Consider the following 15,596-nt stretch of genomic DNA (forward strand, 5'->3'; position numbering starts at 1 on the left):
CCACGTGCTCCGCAGCCCTCAATCAACTCCATGGTTATATCCGACAACTTCCCTTGCACCTGGGGCACTTTTGACATGGTCTGTTCCATTATACGTCACCTTCCCCCTGGTTCGCAGGCTGCGACAAGAGATGTTGCAGAAGCTTACAGAACTATCCCTCTTCTGCCTGCACAATGGCCAGCTACCGTTGTGCGGTCCGACCTTGACTCGTTTTATGTGGACACCTGTACTTCGTTTGGTATGGGGCCCTCCGCAGGAGCCTACGGTTACATTGCTGATGCTGGTGCAGACTTATTTCGTGCTTTGGGACTCGGTCCTCTCACCAAGTGGGTCGATGACCACTTATTCTTCCGGATTAGGTGTGAACATCTTAGTGCCTACAACAGCTATCGTGATTCTGTACACCAGCACCTGTTTACTTGCGGAATGCGTCAAACTGGGGGTCGAATTTGGTTTGAGGGTGATACTCTTGAGGATGGAACATGCGAAGTATTCAGTGAGGATCATCGTTTCCCGCTACGAGACTTCTCCACAGTTTCTAATCGCACTCCTGAAGATCAACCTTTCAGTAGTTCGTTTGCTGATATCGACGAGTCTTCAATGGATTTGGGCATTCCCTGGGAGATTACGAAGGATACTCAGTTCGCTTATACCGTTTTATTCATTGGACTTCTGTGGAACCTCACACGTCTCATCATTGCATTGGCTGATGCCAAACGAGAAAAGTACTTGGTGGCCATCGCTCGGTGGCTCGAACGTCCCACTCATGTCCTTCTCGAAACGCAGCAGCTCTATGGAAAACTGTTACATGCCTGTCTCGTTCTTCCCCGGGGCCGCGCCTATCTCACGTCCTTGGAATCCATGCTCAGCATTGCCAGTTCACGTCCATTCATGCTATATCACTCCGTCCGGCATCTCAATGAGGACCTTGCGTGGTGGACAGAGCAATTGTCCTGCCCTTCCCTCCACCGGATCATCCCTCAGCCATTCTCAATCATCGACATCCATGCATTCTCAGATGCAAGCTCCGGTGTCGGAATTGGAGTTGTTATCAAGGGGTTTTGGCGCGCTTGGAGCTTGCACTGAGATTGGCAATCTCTCAACGGAGCCAAAGACATTGGCTGGGCCGAAGCAGTTGGTTTCGAACTACTCATCCTCTGCATTGTCCGTCTCGGCATTCCCTCAGCGGGTGGACATTTCCGCTTACACTGCGACAACCTCGGAGTCGTTGAGGGCTGGAAGAATGGAAGGAGTCGAAACTGGGCAACTAACTGCGTCTTTCGACGCATTCTCTCTATGCTCGAACCTCTTGGTCCTCACACCTCCTTCCACCTCTCTTATGTCCCCAGTGCGTCCAACCCAGCAGATGGTCCCTCGCGTGGAAGGTTCCCTCCCACCTCTATGCTTCTTCCCCCCATTATTCTCCCCTCCGCCCTTCAAGACTTCGTGCACGATGAATTCGACACCCTGTCTTCCTCCTCCTGTTCCCACCCTCAATGGCACTCAAGTACTTTCTCAGTGGATGACAGGCCAGAGCGCTGGGATTATGGAGAGGAACTCTTATGGTTCTGAGAGAGTTGGAGTGACTAGCGAGTCACGATTTGTAAATATGGCCACATTAGCGCCAGAGTCACTGCCCACTGCCAGTCCCAGACCTTACGCAGTTTCACTCAATCCTTTACCTTCAAACCTTCGTCCTCACTGTTTAGCTCGAGACTGTCTTCGCCTCTGGCTGCCTTCAACTCGCCGTAAACCTCTTGGTCATAGTGGGACGTATATTCCTTTGACAGACGTTGATCTTAATCGCATCCTCACAGTTATTGGGCACTCGCTTGCCTCCGGCACTCGCGAGACCTACGGTGCAGGATTACTAGTATTTCATGTGTTTTGTGATGCCCGGCTCATCCCCGAAGACCAACGTGGCCCTGCCTCCTCCATTTTACTGCTGAGCTTCATTGCTAGCTGCGCTGGATTGTACTCCGGAAAAACCCTAGAGAATTACCTTTATGGTGTCCGAGCCTGGCACCTGTTACATGGACTCGAGTGGTTACCAGACTCAGCACAAATCTCCTCGGCATTAGCAGGTGCTGCGCGTTTAGCACCAGCTACATCAAAACGCGTAAAACGTCACCCCTTCACCATCAGTACTTTGCTTGTTATACGCTCAGTACTAGATCTGTCAGCTCCTCTCGACGCCGCAATCTTTGGATGCCTCACTGTATCCTTTTTCTCTCTCGCACGCGTGGGAGAGGTAACTCTCCGCTCTTTGTCTGCTTTTGATCCCTCCTTGCATGTCAAACGCTCAGACATTCTTTATGGAGAGGACCGTCACGGTTTACGTGTCACCATCCTACACTTACCTTGCACCAAGATGTCCCCAGCTGGGGAAGACCTGTACTTCGCACCGCAATCTGGTGATGTAGACCCGGCTTACGCATTGTCGAATCATCTTGCGGTAAACTCCGCGCCCGCATCAGCTCCTCTTTTTAGCTGGAAGCATCGCACTGGTCTTCGTCCACTAACTCGCTCTGAGTTTCTGCATGGTCTGGACCGCGCCTCTCGCTCTCTTCAGATTGAGCCTTTGAAAGGCCATGGTATCCGCATTGGAGGTACACTGGAATACTTGTTGCGGGGAGTTCCCTTCGAAACGGTGAAGTCTATGGGTAGATGGGGTGGTGATGCTTTCTTAAGGTATTTAAGACAACACGCTGTCATCATGGCACCATACCTTCAAGACACGCCGATACTTGAACCTTTCACACGTTATGCATTGCCTCCTGTGCGTTAAAAAATTTGTTGTAAGTCTTCGCTTCCCTCCTATCACTTGGGGCAAGCTTGCGCTATTTGCGTCGTCAAGCTCCTACCTTTCTGGGGAAACATCGCTCATTCTTGCCCTTTTCCCTCTCATTAGGGTCCTGGAGTTAGTCTTCTGTCGAACGAACCTAAAAGAGGTTCCTTTCCCCAAAACATTGATAGTTCAATGATACCATATCTAGTTTCTGAGTCCTTCCTGACTGTTGTCTCGCGGTTGAATAAAATATTGGACTTGTTTGGTTGGAGTCCCTCACGAGCATTGAAACATAGATCAGGTTTTATGTAAGAGTGAGGAACGAGCACGTGCATAGAACAAAGTCTATGTATGAGCCGAGTAAGGACAGCTTTGTTCTCCTCTTTCTCGCTACCAACAGCCTGGCGCGTGTATCAGCACATCAATCATCTCCTAAAGTCATTACCTTCAAACATCGATCTGCTCTTTTGAAATTCCCTCCCTCCCATCCCTCTGTGTTTGTTTATCATCAAGATGTTCTTGGATACCAGTGGGCAGGCTTCTTGCTCCGGAGTATTTCATGCTTCTTGGTATTGGGTCAGTTAGGACACATGATTTTCATTGTCTTTGACATCAATTGGTTGTCAGACCCTTTTCTCTCCCTGGCCTCATGCTTGGGCTAGGCGGGTCCATTAGCCTTAATTTGACCTTATGGACCTTTGTCCCGTAAATTTGTGGGCGCAATTGTCACCTGTTCGGCTCCTCATTTAGGGACCCGGTTGATGACATTGGAGTATTTAACAGGCATTGCAGGGTCTTGCATGGCTCCAGTCTCCCTTTCCTCTCCTTCACATGCATATTCTATCTGTTGACCGTCCTAATACACCAGACCTCTCTGTTGAGCATGGTTTCACTCCCTCACTCTCTCTAGTCTCCTCATCTGTCATTTCTGTTGCTGCATCTTTATTTATTGATGGATCTTGTCCCCTATCTGAACACGATTCCTGGATGTTCGATTGTCCTTTTGACACTGGTAACTCTGGCATCCCCTTTCTGGGTGCTGGTGATACCATTGCTGTTTATCGTCAGGCTTGGGATGCCTCCTTGGGGATTGAACCCCATCTTCATCAACCTGTCTTTGTTGGGAATCTTTCCCACATTGTCGGCTGGGGCTCCTCCACAGTGGAGTTTGGGGTTGAAGTTCACAGTGTGTGGCCCACCCCTCCCACCACTATCCAGCTGCCTTTCTCAGTCTGTCGCTTGTCCATCCTGGAACGTCTCTGGGGGTGGCTTTTCCCTTGGCCGAGATGTCATGGAATGCGACACTGTCGTGCGGTTGAAATGACCTGTAGAGGACCTAGGGTTAACTCGAGGACAGATTTGGGTGTAGCCTCAGGTGTGTTGCCTTTTAGGTATGCTTTGACACTTCTTATGTCTGCCCTTAGAACTTGGTTCTATGGTTGGATTGCCTTGACTGGACGTCTGATTCTTTGGCCCTTGTGTGAGCCTTTGCTCCCTTTATTTGGGGGAAACATCGCTCATTCTTGCCCTTTTCCCTCTCATTAGGGTCCTGGAGTTAGTCTTCTGTCGAACGAACCTAAAAGAGGTTCCTTTCCCCAAAACATTGATAGTTCAATGATACCATATCTAGTTTCTGAGTCCTTCCTGACTGTTGTCTCGCGGTTGAATAAAATATTGGACTTGTTTGGTTGGAGTCCCTCACGAGCATTGAAACATAGACGGCGTTAAAATCAAATCGTAATAGCTATCATAATCAGCATTAGAATCCGATTATAGATATCTAAGCTGAGTTTTAATATGATTACGATCCATTTCGTTGTCGCTGATTGACCAGGTCGACCATTGCACATATCCTGCCTCTATTAATCTACTTCTAACTGTTCTACTACTGTTTGTACCATAGATTTGTGGTATATTCTCTCATGCCCCGGGCTTCGGAAGACGTCTTGTGCCAAATATGTGGTGCGACAATGCCAGCACGCGGGATAATGTCCCATACAAGGATGTGTGAAAAGAAGGAAAGGCAAAGGCAAGAAGAGGAAGAGCTCACAGAGGCCCTTCGGGAGACTCGGAAAAAGCGTAAGTAATATTCAATACTAAATTCATGCACATAAGATTCATCTCGAATGACTGTTGTTTGCCAATGATTTAACAATATCCAGGTCGACATCAGAAGTTTCGGATCGAGAGTCACGACGATGGAAAGGCACCTGGACCGTCTCGTGCTGTGGAGAATTTAGGTGAACTCGCAGCTGCTTCTGTCACTTGATCTTTCTGTTAACTTTGAATCCAACGGCTAGTCAACCCAATCGCAATCTGGGCAGTGCAAGATGGAGTCGCTATTCGGGAAAACCAGGACAATGGTGAGTTGTTTCAAACATTCAATCGAAATGGCCCATCTGTGCAAGAAGCTAACCTCCTATATTTGAGACATTGACATGCACGGATCGTCACCTCGGAGCCACCCATCATCCGTAGATTTCGTCCCAGTGTCCTTTGACCACCAACACCATGACGACGCCAATGATGGTGTCGATGATGATGCACCCCTGGCGCCTCAGCTGGACGATATCAAAATCGAATATCATCCACATAGCAGGATACCTTCAACCGTTCATCCGTTTTCCGATTTTTCTCGCCGCCGTCCTACAGAGGATACAATGCCTCGTAACGCCTCTCCGTGGGAACCATTCCGCACATGGCTCGACTTCGAGGTCGCAGAGATTGCGCTTGCTGCAGCGATGACGAAAGACCAGACCAACAGGCTTTTTGAGCTCATGATTTACACCTGTGAGTCATGTCAGTGCATGTAGATTACGGTGTTAATAGGCCATCGAGTGTAGTTTGAGACCAGTACAATATCTGTGCCGCATCACGGTGAGGCTCGTGAATACACAATGTACTCCCGCTGTCTTTGGAACTGGGCACTTGACCTAATGTGAGATAGTCGGTTCGCACCGCATTTCGTGTTTGATGCTCAGCGCCTCTATAAATTTAACGGAGCACGTTTTGTGCGATTCATAGACGAGCCCTGGACTGCTAATGCTTTCTGGGATGCACAAGTATGTTTACAAGATTAATCTGTCCATGGTACAATATAAATACAGTTACAGTCGCGCCTTCCACCCGATGCTAAGCCGCTTGCGTTCATCCTGTATGCCGACAAGGCCAAACTATCTTCTTTCGGAACCGAGAAGGGCTACCCAATTGTTGTGTGGATTGCAAATTTGCCTGTTGAGATTCGCAATGGTACGGGTGTAGGTGGTGGACGAGTTGTTGGTTGGTTGCCGATTGTGAGTGTCAGACTGAATCAACATGAATGTAATCATTCAATCACATCTTCGGAACAGGTTAAAGAAGATCCAAAACATAGCAAAAAGAAAAGTTTTGTGAACTTCAAGAATGCAGTCTGGCACGAGTCATTCCTCAAGCTACTCGAGGCAGTCATAGTACACTCGAAGAGTGGATATTGGTTTGAATGTTGGGACCACGTACAACACCTTCTTTGGCCTTTAATACTGATTCTAAGCGCCGATTATGAGGAACAGTAAGTCTTAGACTTACGAGGTGGTTTCTTGACTCTAATGATATGTAACAGGTGTGTTATGTCCTTAATTCGGGGACTTAAAGGTAAATTTCCGTGTCCGGTTTGCTTGGTTCCTCAAGAACAGCAATCGGTATTGTCGGACACACATCCGTTACGCACAAGTACTCAGTCTCTCGACATTCTCAATGCGGCAAGATCAACATCGACAGAAAAGGAAAAGGAGAAACATCTCAAGGCGTACTCACTGCGTGACGTCGAGGTATGGTGTCTTTACCAGTCGAGACTTAGCACAAATTTACTTCTAGCTTCACAGAATTGTTTTTGGAAGGTTTCTCACTGCGACGTTCACCGAGCACTTTCATTTGACCGCCTGCATTCCAATAATGCTGGGATGTGGGGCGATCATCTGTGGTCGGAGCTCCAGTTCTGGCTTAAAGATTTGGGACGAGAAGCTGTTGTTAAGATTGATGCGAAGTTCGTCTTTCTACCATAGATGGTTTCAGAGGTGTCATTGACTTCATCTTAGTTTTGATGCTCTCCCAAGGTGGCGCGACCTCAGGCACTTCTCGCAGGTGGTGGGGGTTGATTTCAATGATGGCTCAGCTCACAAAGACATATCGAAGGTGTTTTTCAATTTGAAACATGTTTTACGATACTGACGCTGTTCTGCCAGATGATCATCTTTACAGTGCAGAATGTCCTCAGCCGAACTAATAGTGAACTCGGTTATCTACTTCTACGCTGCATACGTTGCTATGTCGACCTCGACATATATGCAGCACTACAGGTTCACACCGAAGATACCATTGCAGCTGGAAGAGATGCCTTGTCTCGATTCTCAATGCTCATGGATGTAGGTTCAATGTCATGCAACACGCAGCACTTCTGACTGACGATTTTGACAAACTGTTAGCTATATATCGAGAAATCACAGCCTGAAACCGGAAAGAGTTGGAATTTTCCGAAGAAGCATTTGCTTACGCATTTGTTTGACGATATCCTTGCGAAAGGTGTCACACGGAATTATAACACAAAGGTGAATGAAAAAATGCATGGCCCACTAAGAGCTATCTACCTCCGGCGGACAAATTTCAAAGATGTCGCTCCCCAGGTATGCACAACAACGAGCCTCCTATGTCTCATGGTCGGATGCGCTGATTTCGATCCATACTAGATCCTCCGCTACGACCACTGGCAACTTACATCAACTTCTATCCATGATGAGATCGATGACCTAGACGCGTATACTGACAACTTGAAAGCTGCTATAGAGCCTGAGGCAACCAAGAATCCTGAAGATGTTGTAAATGCAGCAGCACGTGTACAGTTGGGTGCGAGGCAGGGCGATTTCTCCTTTTCAGACATCGAGCAATCACATGCCACAGACAGGGCATTTTTTGGTTTTCGAATCAAGTTGAACAAATTTTTCAACGACTTGCTGCCGAACGATGCAATTCCCTTGCCAAACGAGACATGCAGCAGATTTCAAGCTTGTGACCAGGTATGCATTAACATGTAGCACATTTTATCGCCCATAATTTAAATACTGATATAACATGGTTTGCCAGATCACGGAATTTCGATACCTCCGGGTGAATTATGAGTCGATGGTTGACTGGCGTCTGCAACGAGACCTCCTTCGATGTAACCCGAAATTCTTTGGGTCACCAAGATATGACTGCATCATCATAAAGACTGAACACCAGCCATTTTTCGCACGTCTTATCTACATGTTCCGCTGCAAAGTTGGGGGGACTGAACTTTCTCTTGCCCTGATCCATCCTTACGACATTGGTATTGGTGTTCGCCGCAGACAAGACTTAGATTTGGGGCTCTGGCGGGTGCGAGCGAAACCTCGGTCATCTTCTGAATTCATCTTTGTCGAGTCCATCATTCGTGGCGTTGCACTCGCCAGTGACCCTGAAGCAGTCAATGATTACTTCGTCATGGATACCATTGATACAGACATGTTCCTCCGCATGAAGGCACTTCAAGTCAGTTCTGGCTTACACTTCCAGCGTCAATAGACTGAGGTATGTCACTTTGACGTGCATGACTATGCGTGTGTTCACTACGCTCTACCAGTCTGACAGTCCCAATGACTGATCAGCTCCTACCTCACACATGGTCTACCCTTCCTGCACGGTCGTTGTATCAATGGCTACACTCCATCATATCATCGTCTCCCAAACCTCCGGCTCTCATTCATGTCAAAGCACACACCGACTCATCGTCTTTGCCAGCACGAGCAAACACATTAGTAGATGCTATTGCTCATGACTCTCACTCTCAGGTCATTCGACCCTATCCCGTGCCATATGCTACGTTTGAATTGGACAGTTTTGTTTTATACTCCCCTTCTTTGAACCCGTTGTAGAAACAACAATACTGTGAGGAACAAATGATGCTCCAGACTGTATCTGCAAATGTTGTGAGGTCGCGCGTTGCCTAGTCTGCTATACTTGAGACGACAAGTGCGTTCGACCCTAAAGGGGAAGCGAGTGCAGCAAGGATCTAGTAGTGCGCGCCGAAGGCGCTACTGGTCGGCTGATGCGAAGCGCGAGAAAGTGCGCAGGTGCGCACAAGGCGCGGGAAAGCGAAGGTACGCGCGAGGCGCGGGAAGCGCGCGCGCGTGAGCGGTAATGAGAGAGAGTAAGAGTGAGTTTGCTTAAGGGGTGATTAGATACTAGACAAGAGATACGAGCGCGAGGTGTCAAAGAATAGATTTCTACTATGTTCTCCTAGGTAGTATGTGGGTGGTAAGTGGGAGGTAAAGTTCTTGTTGGAAAGTAAAGTGTCTAATAATATGTACTGCTGGCGCTTATATGGCGCCTAAGCGCTGTCATGCGGAGCCGAAGCGCTACCGAGTAGGTATGTAAAGATATATGTAAGTAAGGGTCCATGGTAAAAATAGAGGTGGAACGATATGTAAATAAGAGAAATGGGAATATACGCACTAGAGAGCTTGGTGGACAGTGGATGGATGCTTCTGGATGGCTGGCGCTATAGGGCGCTCAAGCGCGGGAAAGCGCGCGCGCGTATACATCGTAAAGCGCGGGAAGTCGTGCGCGCATGCTGCGCATTGCGTGGGAAAGCTGCGCCTCGTAAGGGAATAGCTGTGGATAGCACACAGAGTGATGCTGCAAGTCGTGCTGTGTACTCCCTAGTGGAAAGTGCCATATCACACAATGCGAGGCACGAGTCTCTACACCGTGACGTGTAAACCGCCTTGTCGTGCTATTCTCAATCCATATTGGTATGTCTCTTCTCTTCCTTCCTGAAATTCTACTAATGATGCACCATACAGTCAAATCAATATTAGAGGCAAACTGTGGATTTGTCCGTTTTGCTTGACCCGCAATCCTTTCCCGCCACATTATAAAGATATCTCTAACACCAATCAACCCGCTGAACTACTTCCCAAGTACACGACGATTGAGTACACTCTATCTCGTCCCGCTCAGGCTCCACCTGTCTTCCTGTTTGTCGTTACCTGTCTAGATGCCGATGACCTCAAAGCACTCCATGACGCTCTTGTCGTCAGTCTCAGCTTGATCCCACCATATGCATTAGTTGGTCTCATTACGTTCGGCACAATGGTACGTACATGCATTTGTTCTTTTATCATTCAAGCTCATTGCTTTAACTACTAGACACAAGTTCACGAGTTGGGCTATGCAGAGTGCAGCAAATCATACATTTTCCATGGCGGCAAGGAGTACACACAGAAACAGATTCAGGACATGCTTGGACTCAGTACGACAACTCGCGCCACACCCCGTGCCAGCCAACCCATGCCCCAACAAGCTTTTGGAGCTGCGCATTTCTTGCTTCCTGTCCAGCAATGCGAATTTCAACTCACTGGGATTCTGGAGGCACTCGCTCGTGATCCTTGGCCAGTTGCCGATGACAAGCACGCTTTACGTTGCACTGGTGTGACCGTCAGTGTAGCCGTTGGACTCTTGGAGGTGAGTTTATCAATTGTGTTGAGGAGAGCATATGGGTGACAACATAACTCAGATGACTTTCCTTAATACGAGCGCGCGTATAATGGTTTTCGCGGGTGGACCGGCAATGGAGGGTCCAGGCATGGTTGTCAGCAATGAACTGAAGGAGCCTATTCGCTCTCATCACGACATCGAACGGGACAGCGTCAAGCACTACAAACGTGCAGTAAAGGTTTGTCCTGGATCAGTGACACAATGTACCATGGCATCATAGTTTGCTTTGTTTTAGTTCTATGAAGGTCTAGCGAAGAGGGTATCCAACAATGGCCACGCTGTCGATTTGTTTACTGGTTGCTTGGATCAAGTGGGCTTACTAGAGATGAAATCATTGCCCAACTCGACAAATGGTGTCATTGTCCTATCTGATTCGTTTGCTACATCGATCTTCAAGCAAAGCTTCCTGTGTATGTTCAATAAGGACGATCAGGACTTCTTGCAAATCAGTTTTAACGTGACATTCAATGTACAAATTTGTCAGGCAAGTCATCTCGCATACTCTTCTACATGACCTTTTGATTTCAATATATTTAGACAACCAAAGAACTGAAAGTTTCTGGCCTCATCAGACATGCAATCTCTGCCGGAAAGAAATCTGCGTGCGTTGGCGAGACAGAAATTGATATTGGTCAGACGTCAGCCTATGCCATATATCTTGCCCGTCGACGTCGTGACAGGCCTATAAACGCTGATAGTTAATACATCTGAATCAGTAATAGCGTAATAGTCAGCCAATTGAAGATCGTTTATCACTACCTCCTCGCCATCATGTCTTATTACGAGTACCACGAGTTTTAAAGTTACGTTTGGAACTTCGCTTGGGTTCACTATTCAATTGAAGGTGAATGGTATTACATCACATCAGCAACACCAACAACCGCTTATTATGATCTAGAACACATATAGCCCAAACTCATGGCTGAATGCGCTGTAATGTACGTGTTCAATCCGCTGTATTGACCACCGCCTTACCCACACAGCTTATTGCCTGTCAATGACCACCAGCTGGCGGTGCGTGTAGGCAAGTCTTCTCAATTGTATAAAAGATGTCGAGTCTAAATCACCGTTCAACAGTTCAACAGTCCTTCGAGTCCGTCGAGTCGCGCCTGTCTTTGCACGTCCTTCTTATCGCTGTATATCACCCACTGTTGATGTCCGAATCAGAGTTCCCTTCCTCGTCTGATTCAGAGGATTCAGATCATAGCATCCGACCTGTCGCTCCGCCAAGTGAAGGGGCCACTCTAGAGCATTTTCAGGAGGTACTAGTGTCATTTACTTCCTTGTTCTGTTTCTAATCATTGATGGCATCTCACATCAGTATGTCAAGTATCTTCAGCTTCAAAAAGGAAGACTAGAGGATCGCAATGCTGCGTTAAATGCGACTAACAATATCCTCCTGTCGAATCAGCCACGGCGGTCGCGTAAATGTTCCCCTAGTCAGGTACCATAGTCTGCTGTATCTTCGGCATCATCGGCCATGACTGCAATGACAACTGCGGCCGACTCTGATCGAGAATCAGAGAAGGTAATCGTGGACCTGGGGAAGAAGTATGGGCTCACCACTGAGATGTTTGTGCTCGACGACTCAATCTTCAAATTGCCGTGTCCCGATCCCCCTGCCAACATCCAAGGTGCACGCCATTACGCAAATAAATCAACAGAGAAGGACACCCTCGTGACAGAGCTCTATGGCTGTATTGACTACACGCTGCACCCTCACATGTCGACCACTTACTTCGTAAACAAGGTTAGTCTTCTCTTTTTATTTGATGTTGCTTGCTTGACGGTCTTGCATTAGTTTTGCACTGGAATGCAAAGAGTGCGTTCGTCATACCACTATGCGTTGCGGAGTGTAGCTGGCAGTATCTTCAACATGGCCCCCGAATATTTCTCTGCATCGTATGATCGCATGTCTAACCAGCAGATCATGGATATGATTGGATGGGTGGCAGGAAAGGGGAAAGACTTCGATGTCCTCAATGCACCTATCATCTATCCTGATCTGAAGGTCAATGCGAAGAAGGTATTTGGTAATTGGTTCATGATTGCGAAGGTGCGATGTTCACGACAAACTTACAAAACCATTTACTCATCCTTTTCTAATAGTTTATCAAAGTTGCAGTGGGCGGCAAGATGTCAATCTATTCGAAGTCAGGACGTGGTGGAGGTCCGAGCCCGTACTATAAGTTGTGGCACCTGAAGGCTTGCACACCCGGATTAATTGCATGTAGTGTAACTTCGGTATGTTTCCAATATTACAGTATTAACTATTGGTTACTGAACAGTGGCGCATCCCCCAATAGATGATTTTTTTGCTGTCTCCCGATCAACAATTCCCAGGCTCAGGTGTCGGTGCCACCTCATCAATCTCTTACTGCACTGTCTTTCGAACTGTCAAGCGGTTTTTTATTAGTCAATGGGCGCATCCGCGTGTTCAAGCTATTGTGAAAAACCTGAATGACTATGTTTTCGAAAACATTGACAAGACCACTCATGATGCAGACGACGCTCAGGCTGCGGGCACGGAGGATTTTACTGATTCGCTACAGCGGGTGATGGCCAGCTTGGATGACGATGACTCAGATTCAGATGACAACGCAGCAGAGGCAGTACCACCAGCCACACGGGCGCCGCCCACTGCACCTCCTGCACCCATCATCGCATCTGTACCCCTCCTGCACCCATCATCGCATCTGTGCCCCTTCCTGCACCCAGCATTTCCATTGCACCGGTCACCATGTCTGCCTCCCATATCCTCACCCTCATTCCAGAGTCATCCCATTCCATACCTGCTGCCATTCGGAATAACGATTCAGATGGTAGTAGTCGTTTCGGACCAATATCGCCGGCACCTCAGACTGCGCCCGCTACTGTACCCACCCCTGTCATAGTGTCTGCTCCCAGATCCCGCCCTGCTGCTATTCCAGCCGATGTAGCAGCAGTAGCATATGTGGAAGGTGTGTCTGTTGGGGGTGAGGGTATGAAGGTCACGGTGCAGAAGAAGGGGAGGAGAAAAGGCAAGGCAGTGGCTGGAACAGATGTGGCCCCTCGCCACTCTTCCCATAATGGTGCATAATACTGATATCAGAATTCCGGGCTGTCATGAATGGTTAGTGCAGTCGTACTATGTACTTAGACTTACTAATAGTAGTCCTTTCGTTGTCCCTTGACAATATACTTCAGTTGTTTTTGAACTTCGCTCGCCTCACTCACCACTTAATAAATAGCTTGTTAGTGACGATATATATGCATGACTATGAACGGAGCGCTGGTGAGTTTCTCTTATTACCTAGACTACTTACTAATACTATCTGGATCAGAAGCTCATTGACGCCTCCAAGTTTGGCATTGATCTTCATGCCAGTCTTACCCATGACTAATATGAACGGAGCACTGGTGAGTTTCTCTTATTATTACTTAATAGACTACTAATACTATCTGAATCAGAACTTCGCGCATTGACGCCTCCAAGTTTGGCGTTGATCTTCATGCCAGTCTGAATCATGACTTGTATTATTATTCTGCGCAAAGATGCTGATGTAATAAGTATTATAATTTTATTGCTACATTATTGATCAATTAAAATCTAAGTTGCCATGTCATCGGAATCTGAATTTCCATGTAGACTATTCTTTGTTCATTGACACGCAAATTTATTATTCTTAGACTCTCCACCACAACAAGTCATCGCGGCTGCCTCAACATCTGAATCCCCTTCTTATTGACATTTCATGTTGTCTTGCCCTTGCGCTCTCTACTCTGAATCACCTGATGACTCGTGTGGAGGGTCGGGAGATTATATCCAACCTTTCCAAGGCTGCCGGTCTCGCACACATGATATCCACTATGCATCCTGACATTGACCACGCCGACGAGTACGTTCGTAACACCACCGCTCGTGTATTCTCCGTCGTTACCTCCGCGCTCGGTATCCCCTCGCTCTTGCCTTTCCTGAAGGCCGTATGTCGCAGCAGGACCCCTGGTCTTCACATCTGAATCCTCGAGGGGAGTCCCTCTGAAACACGACGGAAGACAGCTTGTACTTGCAGCAGCAACTCTACGCATAATGTACAATTATGTCAACTTAAGTGAGTTTCTTTGTCTATCTCATGGGGCCGTCATTGAGATGATTGTCATAGTCATGGGTGGCGTGCCTTCGGAGCTGAATCAGCTATGGTGTCAGTTGCAGCCAATTCAGAAGCGCCGGACCATTGGTGATACGCTTGCTCAACCTCCCATGCACAAGCCGTCGTGTACGTGCAAGTCAAAGTCACGACTGGACACGATTAGCGAGTGGCCAGCACCATTGCGCGATGGATGCGGTGACGAGTACGCCATACCCTGCTCACACAGCAGCGCTCGTGCATCTGCCTATTAGGTATGACCTGCTAGCAGCGTCAATGAGGTATGTTACTTTGATGTGCATGACTTGCCTGCTAGGCTAAACTCCTTCTTGTCATATCCCGTATTCCGGACCTACATCCGACGATATTCCCACGCCTCATCCGGACCTTCGGATGCCCTATCCATGTCTCCAGTCCTCTACCCATCCGGATCCCTGCACCTCTGCACATCCACATCCGCGCATCCATGTCCAGATCCCTTTACCTCCGTACATCACACCCCCATACCTCCGCAGCTAGCCTGCATCATTCATCCTTTGTCCTATTGCCCTAATATCATATCCCGTATATCCACACTTCTTGTCCGGACATCTGATCCGGTCCGATCCGATATACGATAAGCTTCCTAATTCATTTCCTGTGCATATAACGTTGACACAGCCTATTCCTCTATTCGGTATTCCTTGTCCTCGGTATCTCGGTTATACTTACTACCGGTACGCTTACTGATCCGTTAACCTATGCTTCATTTCCGACTCGCGCTTGATAACTTTGCTTATGCTTCATACATAGCCTCGGACGCTTGCTTACTGATCTTTCCGTTATTTCCTTAGTATATAAACTCTTGTATATGTCCTGTAGTTCCTCAGTCTGAATATCATATTAGTCCTTGCACTAGATCTCACTCTAAGTCCTCACATCAGTTCTAGTCTATCGACTTAGTCAATATCCATCTCGGGCCTAGGGAGAAATTCCCTAGGCCAGAGCTCCGCTTATCCGCTCATCCGATCCTCCGAAGTTTCCGGACGTTCGTCCGAAACTTTCCCGCGGTCCTCCGGACCTATTCTGCTTCGGACTTTGTCCTTGCAGCCTTTCCTCTGTTTGCTTCTACTTAGGACTTGTCCTAAGTAGCC

General features: G+C 47.7%; 4 protein-coding genes across 4 annotated transcripts; all 4 read left to right on the forward strand.

Annotated features, from left to right (window-relative positions):
* Positions 1 to 5,299: 5,299 nt before the first annotated feature.
* Positions 5,300 to 8,787, forward strand: HD556DRAFT_1430526 (uncharacterized protein; the record flags this gene model as incomplete). Its single annotated transcript, XM_041304915.1, has 13 exons — positions 5,300 to 5,317; positions 5,350 to 5,578; positions 5,732 to 5,850; positions 5,896 to 6,081; positions 6,139 to 6,335; positions 6,387 to 6,572; positions 6,624 to 6,809; positions 6,862 to 6,958; positions 7,009 to 7,188; positions 7,270 to 7,446; positions 7,510 to 7,836; positions 7,904 to 8,329; positions 8,713 to 8,787. The coding sequence occupies 13 exons, from the start codon at positions 5,300 to 5,302 to the stop codon at positions 8,785 to 8,787; spliced, it is 2,403 nt and encodes an 800-aa protein (XP_041163993.1).
* Positions 8,788 to 9,391: 604 nt separating this feature from the next.
* Positions 9,392 to 11,038, forward strand: HD556DRAFT_1455080 (uncharacterized protein; the record flags this gene model as incomplete). Its single annotated transcript, XM_041308113.1, has 6 exons — positions 9,392 to 9,591; positions 9,643 to 9,934; positions 9,989 to 10,303; positions 10,356 to 10,514; positions 10,572 to 10,805; positions 10,874 to 11,038. The coding sequence occupies exons 1-6, from the start codon at positions 9,524 to 9,526 to the stop codon at positions 11,036 to 11,038; spliced, it is 1,233 nt and encodes a 410-aa protein (XP_041163994.1). The 5' UTR covers positions 9,392 to 9,523.
* Positions 11,039 to 12,161: 1,123 nt separating this feature from the next.
* Positions 12,162 to 13,005, forward strand: HD556DRAFT_1210847 (uncharacterized protein; the record flags this gene model as incomplete). Its single annotated transcript, XM_041296568.1, has 3 exons — positions 12,162 to 12,392; positions 12,446 to 12,580; positions 12,643 to 13,005. Coding segments are annotated over 3 exons (729 nt in total), but the record flags the coding sequence as incomplete, so codon positions are not given.
* Positions 13,006 to 14,173: 1,168 nt separating this feature from the next.
* On the forward strand, positions 14,174 to 14,335 carry HD556DRAFT_1230936 (uncharacterized protein; the record flags this gene model as incomplete). Its single annotated transcript, XM_041297384.1, has 1 exon — positions 14,174 to 14,335. The coding sequence occupies one exon, from the start codon at positions 14,174 to 14,176 to the stop codon at positions 14,333 to 14,335; it is 162 nt and encodes a 53-aa protein (XP_041163996.1).
* Between the last annotated feature and the right edge of the window lie 1,261 nt (positions 14,336 to 15,596).

This window comes from Suillus plorans, assembly GCF_016647745.1.
Source record: "Suillus plorans strain S12 chromosome Unknown HD556scaffold_10, whole genome shotgun sequence".
NCBI lineage: Eukaryota > Fungi > Basidiomycota > Agaricomycetes > Boletales > Suillaceae > Suillus > Suillus plorans.